Source organism: Camarhynchus parvulus, chromosome 1A, assembly GCF_901933205.1.
Source record: "Camarhynchus parvulus chromosome 1A, STF_HiC, whole genome shotgun sequence".
NCBI lineage: Eukaryota > Metazoa > Chordata > Aves > Passeriformes > Thraupidae > Camarhynchus > Camarhynchus parvulus.
Genome location: NC_044586.1, coordinates 44,131,105 through 44,143,105, shown reverse-complemented (window position 1 = coordinate 44,143,105; position 12,001 = coordinate 44,131,105). Strand labels below are relative to the sequence as shown.

The 12,001-nt window shown below is 37.7% G+C and overlaps 1 protein-coding gene across 5 annotated transcripts in view; it reads left to right on the top strand.

Moving 5' to 3' along the window:
* Positions 1–12,001, top strand: part of DOCK4 (dedicator of cytokinesis 4) — a 226,165-nt gene that overhangs the window by 116,054 nt on the left and 98,110 nt on the right. For all 5 annotated transcript variants that reach the window (XM_030959365.1, XM_030959364.1, XM_030959367.1 and 2 more), the window contains 2 exons: positions 672–804; positions 2,276–2,364. In XM_030959365.1, coding sequence (XP_030815225.1) covers positions 672–804; positions 2,276–2,364 — 222 coding nt within the window. The remainder of the gene's footprint in view (positions 1–671; positions 805–2,275; positions 2,365–12,001) is intronic.

Sequence of the window (12,001 nt, the reverse complement as noted above, 5' to 3'; positions counted from 1 at the left end):
GAAAGAGGGCAGTTTCAAATGCCAGGAACACAGCGGGAAGATTGATAAATTGTATTTAAATCAAATAGAAAAGGCTAGAAAAAAATATTTCATTTAGAATCTCTTTTCCTTGACTGCCTTCTTTCTTTCATTACCATAAATTGTTCTTCTGCCCATTGCCATCTTTTCTCCCTGTGTTTCATCTTTCTTTATTTTTCTGCAACTGGTCAATTATCTCCATGCTTTCCGATTGCCTATAAGGAAATAGCATTTGATTACCAAATTGTAATGGTTCAGTCATGCCTCTCACATAAATGATAGACAGCAACAACCACAGTAAAATAATTCTTACCAGACAGTGAATGTTGAACACTCTGTCATGTTTGAATTCTAAATTTAATTTGATAGTCTCATGAGGATTCTATGACTGGGTGTTAAAAAGTGGTGTTTGCTGAGTGAGGGTCATGAGAGGATGAGCGGAACCTCTGGTCTGAGGCCTCTCAGGATCACCACATACTTAGTGGACTTGCTGTAACATTTGCTATCTCAATGTAGCATAAAGTGGACCAGGTAGGTTCCCAATGGGAGTACACTTGGCACTGTCTGAGCTGGATTGCTTGCTGCGTCCCTTCTGTGGTTTGGAGAGACACAGTTCCATGGATGATGCATCAAGTATGTGTTTTGTTTGGCAGGACGAATGGGAGCTGGAGAAAAGAAAAACGCCTGCAATGTCCAATATAGACGGCCCTTTGGCTGTGCAGTCCTCAGTATTGCAGATTTGCTGGCAGGAGATTCAAAGGATGACCTTGTCTTAAAAGTCTACATGTAAGAGATGTTTTTTCTTAATTTTTGAAAGTACCTTAGAGTCATTTGCATCTGAATCAGTAGTGTTAAATGCAGTGTGACTAAACAACTTTATCTCCTTTCTTTTCCAAAAATGCACAGTAGCTGGGTTTTTTTGGCTTTTTCTAATCACAGTGTGGAAATTTTGGCTAGTTCTACAGGTGTGTTTATAAAGTGGGTTAATAGTAAAGGTAAAGGCCACATCCTTTGAGGTATTTGTGTATATATCAGCATTTTTCACATTATTCTGGAGCTCTCTTATTATGGCAACATAAAGTGGTTTTCGGACTTAAATAAGTGCCTTGTGCTGCCAAGGCATCTAGTGGAAGTACTTTGTAGCCACAGAAAAAAGAAGCCATCAGAGTATCTTTTTGTGAAATAAAGCAACTTTATAATGGGAATAACAAAAATATAGAAGGCAGTTAGTGCTGGAGAATGAAAAATTAAAAGTAGGTTTAAAATTGAGTGCTTGATTAGGTAGTGGATTTTGGCTGATAGCAATTGGCAGAAAGTTCAATTTTCTAGTAGCAACTCAATGCATGCAATTTCCTACTGATCTTGGACATTATAGTAAAAACTGTTTGGTGGAGTGGTTTGGTCTAATTACATATACCTGGGACATGTATTGTCATGTGTGTGAGAAAGTTCTGCCCTTCCCAGGGGTAGCACTCAAATCTTGAAGGCATGGGTGCCTTTCCTCTGTCTCCATCTATGGTGAATTAGAACTGCTGGAATCAGTGCTGCAGAAAAGCAGCTTAGTGCAACACTGGGCAGATGGACTGGCTCTTATTTAGACTTCCAGAACATTAAAGTCAGATAAGTGTTCATTTGTGGTTAACAAATTGTTAGTTTTGTCTACCTAATTTATTTTGGGTTTTTCAAAAAATTTGCCTGTTTGTTTTAAGATAACAAAAACAATGGAAGAAGAATTATCGCTAGAAATCAGATCATTAGAGCCAGGTTTTCATCACAGTCAGGTTTTCCTTATGGAAAACCAGCTGTTTCCTAAATGTATACTGAAATGTAATTTGCTCTTTCATTCACTACCTCCTGAAGATAACAACATTTTAAAGTAACTTTGAAGAGTATAGCGCAGATTTTTCTGTTTACTAAGACCAGCTCTGAGTCCTTCTTTGGAGCGTCACATGATAGATTTCTGTGTGGGTTAGCCCTGAAGGATAGAGCTATACAGAAACGAACTTGGTCATGGCTGAGTTCCTCAACATAACTGTTCCTATCTTTCTCTTATCCTTTGCCACACGAAGCAGGTATTTCATGGTGCCTCTCTCAAATGGCAAGGGCACTGTTTCCCTTGAGACAGGCAGTTTCATGGGGCTTTGCTAGCTCCTATTGTTTCATGAGCTAAAGAGGATGTATTTAGGGATATGTTGTGAAGTTGGTCTGATGAACATGTGTTTCCATTTCAGAATTTAAAAAGTTATAATTTTTCTAGGTGCAACACAGAGAGTGACTGGTATCAGATCCATGAAAATATCATTAAAAAGCTGAATGCACGTTACAACTTGACAGGCTCCAATGCAGGTGAGTCATTTGCTGCTTTTCTGTTACATTCTTAAGGGCTTCTTAGTTTGCAAATTAAATTACTCTATTGTAGAAAGACTAACATCTGTGAAAGAAACATTTTTGCACACAGAGAAAAATAGTCAGATGAAAATGTAAAATATTGCTGTTCATGTGCACATTTAAAAATAAAAAAAAATCACTAAATTTTTTTCAAGGAACTATGTAATATAAACTTTTATTCTGTGCTGTGGAGCTACAGTTTGCTGGAGTTTTGTTTAGTTCTAGAGCTGATCAAATTATTGATGCATATTGCTTGACATTTCTGCTTTACATTTTCACCAGGAATATAAAATTAGCCATAGACATCACTGTCATGTTTTAGGAATGGGATTCCCTGGTTTAGTACTCACACTAAAAAGAAAACCACGAGCCGCTCTCCTGCCCCCTCTGGTGGGATATGCAAAAGGCAGAGATCCTGAGGTGGCATAAAAACAATTCACTGGAAAGAGCAATGAGATAAGAAAAAGAAACAGAAACAGCAGCAATATTAGTAAGAAAAGTGTACAAAAGAGGGTGATTAACATGCAAATGCTCACCAAGGGCTTGGCAACAATCAGCAATGGTGGATGAGTTTTCCTTCCCTCCAGGCTCGCTGTTGACCTGAAGCCCCACTTCCCCTTCCTGGAAGCCAGAGTTCCTTACTTCCACACCACCCATGATGTTGCTGCTCTAGAACAGCAACCTAGACAGGCCCACATGGCTCCAGACCTCACCCCTCATGGCCAAAACCAGAGCAATTATATATTATACTTCAGAAAAAAATAAAAGTGCAATCTGCATTCCTGCTGGTAGCTTTGCATTCCAGCTGAGCAAGATGCAGAGTCGTAATTTCAGAGCTTGCCAGTAGTCCTCACGGTCAGCTGTATGTTACTGGATCTGTCTGAGATAAATTTGGACGTGAGACTTAAGGAATGGGACACAACTGACCTTTGTTATTATGAGATGGTGGTTTGACTCACAGGAGATGTTGAATTTGCATTTTTTTGTTTTCTTTTTTTAATATCAACTTGCTAGCTTCTCTGAATGCTGTCATTCAAAGGGGGGATCAAACTTGAAATCTGAAACGGAGGCTTATGAGTCTATTGTCTCTGTATTCAAATGTTGGTTTTCCCTGTGAAATGTCAATTAGTTGAAATATGATCATAGAAAGATCTCATTTTCAAGGTTCCAGTATATTGTGTTTGTAATGCCTTTCATGTAGCAGACTTCATGCTTCTTTGACTTGATTACAAGCACAATGGTTATCTTGAAAATGTATGTCTAATCATCTTTAGAGGATGACCAAGAAACACATAAAAGCTCATTTATCAAGACGGAAGTTATATGTTTAGCCATTTCTAATTAGATTGTTTTCTCATATAGAATCTAGCCAAATATATACATATATTTAAGGTTTAGAATATCATGGATCTTCTTGGACAATAAATATAAAAATCATGTACTGAAAATAGGATACATTACTGAGTAAGTTTAATGTTTGGCTTCTTAACTATGTTAATCAAATTCATCAAGAAAAACTTATTCTTGGTCATTCTGACTGTCCCTACTCTGTGATACATTGCTAATTCTATTCTTCTCTCATGAAATAAAGTTCACAGTTAAATATGCAGTTCTTAGGAGACATTGGATAAATTTGAATACTCCTAATTATGTGAATATTCAACATGAAAGACGTGGCACATGAATTTTTTTACCTGTTGCAGGAGGCTGGAAACTAAAGGTAGCAAATGGAAGATTAGCTGCATTTTGAAAAGGTTTGTCAGGGTGAGGGAGGCAAATAGGCAAGAGCAGCACAGAATTCCAGCAGTGGATGTGAAGGCTGGGGAGAGAAAGAGGAAGTGAGCAGTAATGCCACTTCAAGCACTGAGCAAGAGAAAGATAAACTATGGAAGGTTATTTATAGCACGCACGTGAAATTCATTCTCCTGTGACTCCTTAGCAGCCTGAAAAAGCACTTGCAAGGTTTTAGCAATATGTTCAGATACTTCTGCTGACACCTCATGGAAAATATTGTTGTTACACTGCTTTTTATTTTTCATTTGCTGTCTTTTTCTGTGATAGTGTTCTGTGGCTGGTTCTGAAGCCTCATTAGCTTTGGCTGCCACCTTGTTGTTGTCAAAAAAGGATAACACCTTGCGTTACAGGGGAGAGATGTCTTTTCTCTCTCTTAGGAACTGTTGTGGGTATGAGCCAGATGTAGGAAAACTTGATTTTTTTTGGTTTATATCACACTTGCCCTTTTCAAATCACCTTGAATACTTAGAAAATACTTAGAAAGGAAGCATGGTAAAAACAACAGCAAAGATGCTTCAGACTATTGTCTGTTCTCTAAACGTGTTCCCTCTTCATATTCCTGTACAGTTTATTTCAAGTCAGGAGATTTAAAATGCTTTAGTTCCCACAAATTGTTGTGTCCTCCTGCTAAAATAGTTTATCAGATAGTTCATAATATTCTTCAGGAGAAAAAAAAATCTTCCACTTTTTGTGGCAATCTGAAAAGGAACCCAAAATGTACTTTGAGTGTCTTGCATGTAAAATGCATAGTGACATACTATAGCACTTCTATTTACCACTCAATCCCCCACTGCCAAAAACTCACCTTTTCTGCTTCAACTCATGACAGTTCTTAAGTACAGAATCTTCTTGCATCTTATTCTCAGTTTGGATCTAAAAAGGATCAAATAAAGGCAAATGACTGCCATTTGTTTATAAAGCCCAAAAAGGAACAGGGCACAGATGTTCATCCTCTTTCCTCTTCTTGGTGGTACAGGAATGGAAGGAAGGATGCACTCTCATGGATAATTTAGTATCCTTTGCTGAAGTGGGAACTGGAATGTGTTTTCTGTAAGAATTTCTAGCCTAACAGAGTGGAGTAGCAGAGAGTGGATGCAATTCCCATTCACCACTGGTCTTTACAGCTGATGTAAGGTATCACATTACTGGAAAACACCTGGTTGCCTGGTGTAAGAGATCAAATGGATATTGCAAAGGCCAAATTGTACAACCTTTGCTACATTTAGTAGCTTTCTTATTTCTTACATAGAGTTTCTGGTATTTGTGGAATGTCATTATTACACAAACCAGATTTCAGTAATATCTGGAGCAGAGTTTGCTGTAAAATCTATTTTTTTGTATAATTTTTTTCTTAGAATTAGAAGCTGGTTACTTTGTCTTAAATGTTAAATGCAAAAAACAGGGGAAAACCTAACATTCCTGCATAGACATCACACTTAATTGCATCAATTTTATGAGGAAAATAGCACATTTCTATTTTTGTATCTGTAGAATCAGAGATCTGATTTGGAAAAGGATTTTCAGTCAGTCTTGCATGTCCCAGATGAGCATGCTAATTGCTTGGCTTCTCCAACTTCCCTGCAGCAACTATTCAACTTTGTATATGATCTGAAAATATTCATGATACCATGGGGAAAGTGGAAGTGGCTCTAAAGCCTTCTGAGTAGAACATAATTTTCTTAAGTGTGATCTATATTCATGTCCTCTTACCAATCTCTCAAAGGAGAGATTTAAACCTGGATCTCATGATATATATTAATGTTCTCCCCATTGAGTTACCTGATAAAAATCATATTAAAATGTCCATGAAATGCACTATGATTTTTCTTCACATTCCTATGAAAAGAAAGACTGAATGACTTACTTTTAAAGGGATGCAAGACATTCTGTTTTACTCTGCTTTTCCCTTTAGGCTCCTAATAGTCTCAAATGTAGGCTTTTCTGTAAATGCTGATTAGGATTTCCTTATAACAAGTCTTGAAAAGTTGCATGTGCCTCATGCAGTAATTCTTGGAAACTGAGGAAGGGATACATGTGCTTTTCAGTTGTGACAGCAAAGGAGATAAAAATCCTTTCATGTCCCATAGAGATTAAATTACTGATGTAAGAAATGATAAACACCTCTGGCTGCTCTGTAGATTTGAACTTGTGTGGAGTCCATGAAAATAACTAATGTAGTGGGAAAGTCCCTGTGCCATTATCTTGGAGTGTTCATGTGAACTAGACAAGAGTGATGTAACCTAATTGCATTTATACTGAATGCAGTGTGGTTTATTCTGTGGTACCAATGCCAAACTTACTTTGCAACTCCACTGGGAACATTGTTAATTATACATTAATTGATGTGAGCGCTTAAAGCTAGAATTCCTTGGTTGAAGCATGGAGAACTTGAAGTCCATGTGTTGACAGATGTTTGCTAACACTACCACCATGAGGAAGGATAATCTGTCATCTTAAGGAGGAAAGCTATTCATCAGATCACACAGTAAGCTAGGCTGGAAGGGTCCTCTGGAAATTGTGCTCCAACACCAGCAGAAAGAGGAACCCACCTTAAAGTGAGATCAAACTTTTTTGAGGTTCATTGAGGTTGCTCATGCAAAGGCAAATAATTTTCATTTTAATTCAAACAATCTAAAGTAAGTTTCATAGAACATCTTTCAGTTTAGGGAACAATTTTACCTCATGTGTGGGAGTTTTTTTTCCACAGTATACCTGTCAGCTGCCACTGAGTCTCAGTCTGGCTCAGTGGTCATATAAGGCTTGGCCAGAAAAGACATGAGGTAGAGCAGCCCACTGCATGAACTCATCTGACAAGATGTAAATTCTGGGGCAGGTATGACAATGGAGACAGCTGGTTAGAAACAGTGATATGTGCTTTGGGGCTTCCTCATGCCTGTTCACCTGCATTCAGCAGCCCCTTGGCACTCTGATGATATCATTTCTCCATGGTTACTGTCGAACTCTGAGAAATTTAAGGGAACAAATACTTTGACTGTTTCATTTCCTCTTTTGCAAAAAGTAAGCCTTGGCTTATAAATTCCTTGGTTTGGAGCAGGAAGCCTGTTAGAGTCATTATTTACCTTGCAGGGGAGAAACTGCAGAGTCCCCTTAATCAGGGAGCATCATTTTTTCCCACTTGTGAAATGAAGAGCTACAAGAGATCAAATGCAGCAGGGAATCGCTAGCTCAGTATAAGTTCATAATAAATAAATAAAAAATAAATACAATACGTATAAAATTATATATATAGATTTATATATATGCCTTAAAATTTATATATAATTAAAATAAAATACATATAAAGTAAAATGAATAAATTAAAAAAAGGAGTAGAGCTGTGGTAACTTGAAGTATTTTCTAGGTAACAGCAGTAATCTATGTTTACGTGACACTGCCCCAGCAGCTCACAGCATTACCACACTCAGAATTGTTGCAAGGAGAGCTTTTTCCTGTGAACCAGCACAAGAAATCTCAGATGGGAAACTAAATGTGCATTCCCTGCTAGGAACAGCTATGAGTTTTAGCCAAAAAGAAGGCATAGGCTTACAATGGAGAATTGTCTGGAGCAATGACTGGGGAACAATGAGGAGGAATGATAGCTGGAGAATGATAACACGAACTTCACTGAGAAGGTAAAACAGAATGAAGTACATAACTTTCAGGCAACTCCTGGGCATATAATTAGAGAAAAGATTTCTGATGTTTGTATTTTATCAACAAGGTTCTCAGGTGTCAGCATTGCTTTGAAATGTATTTTTTATCTTCACATCGCTAACATTTAAACAGCCAGTGCATTTGCTTAGTTACTCTAGTTCTAGGACAATTTAGAAATCTGTCATTTTTAATCTTTGTTTTGTGACAAGGAGATTGTGTATTCGAGTTTGATGTCTTTAAGACTTAGTTGTCACTGAAGGCTGCTGTTTGAAATACATTTAAAATAAGGATACTGCTCTTATGTGCTTCACTAAGTATACAATGAATTAAGGCATTCTTTTTTGTTCTCAAAAAATGCTAAAGCCAAAAGATTACTCGTATAAAGAATTTTGCACATAAAGTGTTGTTCCCAGATCATTTGGCCCTGAAGAGATAAGGGTGTAATAGAGTTAAATTCATGTTGTTTTCAGAGAAGAAAGAAAAAAGTGCCATTGTGGTCCTGCCAGGGAGATCTATTCAGTAGAAACTATGATTTGTTGCTCAAGTTAGTACTGCAATAATAGAATCATAGAATTGTTGAGGCTGAGAAAGGCCTTTAAGATCATGGAGTCCAACCATTAACCCAGGGCTGCAAAGAGGGTCTTTTAAATATCTCCAGGGATAGTGAGCCAAGCACTTCTCTGCGCAGCCTTTTCCAACGCAACTTGTAACTTGAGAGTAGAGATGGACCCCACTTCACTGCAGCCTCCTTTCTGGTGGTTGCAGAGAGGGATAAGGTCTCCCCTCAACTTCCTTTCCTCCAGATTAAACAACCTCAGATCTCCCAGCTGCTTCTCATAAAAACTGTGCTCCAAAACCTTTCACCAACCATGTTGCCCTTCTCTGGACATGCTTCAGCACCTCAGTTTCCTTCCTGTGGTGAAGACCTCAAAACTGAACACAGGATTTGAAGTGAGGACAGGGGAACAAACACTGCCCTGGTCCTGCTGGACACCCTGTTGCTGTCTGTGATTCAAGTGGCTCTCAACTGAAACCCAGAAATTCCTAGCTAAGGCTGCACAATAACAATAGCTGGCTCATATTTCTATCTTGGAGTTGCATTATGTTTTTATAAGCCTTTTCCAAAAATTTGTTCTACTTGTTGGATAGTGTTGACTTCCTTCATTTAATCTACTAAAAGAATACAAAGTCTTCACACTATTTCAAATGATTAGTATAGCACATACACAAGATTCTTCTTCAGAGAATATATTTTTAAGTTCTTTACGATTGTTACCTAGGTTCTTATGTTGGTGGGGATTTGATTTTTAACATTTTGTTCAGGTACCTATTAAACATCTGTTTCCTTTGAAATAAGACTCATAACTGGAATGCAAGTAGCTAAATTTCTAATACAATTCTGTTTCCAAGAAGGACTGAACTTCATGAAGGAGAAAATAGCAAGTGTTTCCTTGGAACCTTTTATTTGCACTAGAAGCAATATAAACCACTTATAATTGCAGAATTGTGTATTTTGCACACTCCACAGTATTCTAGCTAACCATCTAGTTTGTAAAAATGTAATTTAAAAAAGTTTGGTGCAAGATGGTTCACCTTTGCAGTGTAACATTGTAGTGTGCAAATGGGTGCTGACACGCCCAGTGACTTGTTAATAGAAAAGGGCAGCAGTGGCCTTTTATTGTCTTTATAGGGTAGTTTGACTAGATGCTTATAATAGTAACTTAGCCTTTTGGGCCTGTATCCTTCATCCTGTCGTAAGTCTGGCAAGAAATACTTGAGATTCTATCATTTACCCTGTAAAGAAATTCCCAGCCAGTTTTCCTATGACAGCTAAATCTCATTTGCATTTAAGTGTTTCTGTTCCATTTCAGGAAGAAAAATCATCCCTACTTTATACACTTGAGGGCATTTCTGACAAAAGTCTTGACAAAAGAGCTCAAAGAACGCTGTCAAAGTGTTGCAATGGCATTCATGCATTCTTTTTTTAGTGATCTAAACCCCAGAATTTTAAGCTGAGGAGAAGAGGAGTTTGGAGTTTAATTTGATAATTCAAATTAATCAGAATGAAGTCTTCAAAAAGGCCATCAAAGACTGAATCTACCTCTCCTTCTTTACCTCTCTATTCCCAGACTGTAATTTGTGGGATTTTCTACACAGTTTTCTGTGGCCAAGATTTATACAACTGTTTGTCCCAGATCACATTAAATCAGTAAACCATTTGTTTGTGCAAATCTGCTGGTTTTACCTTTACCTTTTTACCTTTGCACTTAAAACACTACTGGAAATTGGAACACCTGTAAGCCCTCAAAAACTTTAACATCTTTAGGCAGCTTTATTTGGACAGATGCCTTATCTTATTACTTTTCTTAAAATACAAACAGTGCTGAATAACATTCTGTCTGAGGTTTGGTTTTTTTTCCTTCTATCAGTTTTCTGAGCAGCTGCTAGGCATTTTCTTCTTAATACGATCAAGGATTCTCTGCTGCCAGTAGATAGAAGCTGACTGTAAATTATTTCCCCTGCCCCCAGAAGCCCAAATGCAAATAAAGTTGGTCTATAAGCATAATGAACAGATGCCTTTTGTCATTACTAAGTGCAGAAATCAATAATGCAGTACAAAAGCTGTTTGAAGGTAAAATGACAAATCTAACAAAAATCTGAGACGCTTGTTCAGCAGATTGACAATTTTCTGCATTGTCTTTCATCTGAACAATAAAAATAATCTGTCTTGTGTTGAAATTTAGTACAAGTTAATAGTAAGAAATTTCATGTGCTTGCAAAAGAAATAAAAGTATATCTATTTGCAGTTCCTTACAGAGTATTGTTGTAGTGGTTTCAAAACTGGGGTAAATAAAGAATAATAGCTAACACAAGAAATTTTAATTATCACTGGGGAGGTAATTGAAGCTTTTTTCTGAGGGGACAAAGCTAGACTACATACCTTATTAAAAAAATATGCCAGTCCTTCAGAGACTGGATAATCATTTTTGTTATGTGTTAGCTCCTAACGTTCTAGAAATGGAAAACGTATAGTTATGAAGTTGTTGATGGCTCCCAGGTGTGAAATAAATGGTGTAGTGGTCCTATCAGCCACAGTCAGATGGAGTGTATGGTGACATGCTGCAGATCTCTATTTTGCTTTGTCTGTGAACAGCTGTCCCATCACAATATGCTCTGATTTTTTTCTAAAACTAATAATTTTGCTTTGTGCAGTCCCCCTGCTGTTGGCAGGCGTGCAACCCACTAGATGAGGCTGCCCAGAGCCCAATTTAACCCGGCCTACAGCACTCCCAGGAATGGGACATCCACAGTTTCTCGAGGCATCATTTTCCAGTGACTCACCACCCTCACCATAAGGAATTTCTTCCTCACATTTGGTCTGAAGCTCCTCTCTTTTAATTTAAGGGTGATGTGTTTCAGCTTGTGAGTTCCCCTTCAATCTACTTTGTTTTGCAAGGTGCCTGAGGGAGTCCCTCTTAGGCTGAATCTGCACCCTTCTGAAAATCTGAATGTGATGTGTCAGTATGTTTTAAATTATGTTAGTTAATGCTTATTGATATTCCAGTAGCTCAGTTTATAATAAACATACAAACTCCAGGCCCTTGTAAAATGTGAATTATTCCATCTTTTTAAAGTACCTCTTCCTCATGATTTTTATTACATTTGCATGGTTCCTCAGTCATGATGGATGTCTACTTTCTTCTGCAAGTGTATTGCATTTTTACAAACCCATGAACATGGAATTGCTGTGGCTTGCAACTGGCCACAGGCTCTGTGTTTAGCTGACAACAATGTCCTCTTTACCTGTCTGGCTTTGGCTGGCTGGACTTGTCTTACCCTGTGGTGTTCTGACAGGAGATTTGTTCTGACTTGTAAAAGCATATATCTAATGACAAAATAATAAATTTTATCTGCCTTATTATAGCTCTTGCTTAGTTTTGTGCAGTCATGTGGTGTATGTATGCTTTGTATTTAACACATACCTATGACATGTAGTTACTCAGTGTAGAGTTAACTAGCTCTAACCCTAGAGTAAAATGGAACACAGAAGAATAAAGACAAGTGACCATAACACACCTTGGAAGTACTGGCACAGGATGATACTAGAGGCCTGTGGACAGCTCACCAGTGGCTAATTATTGGTCAT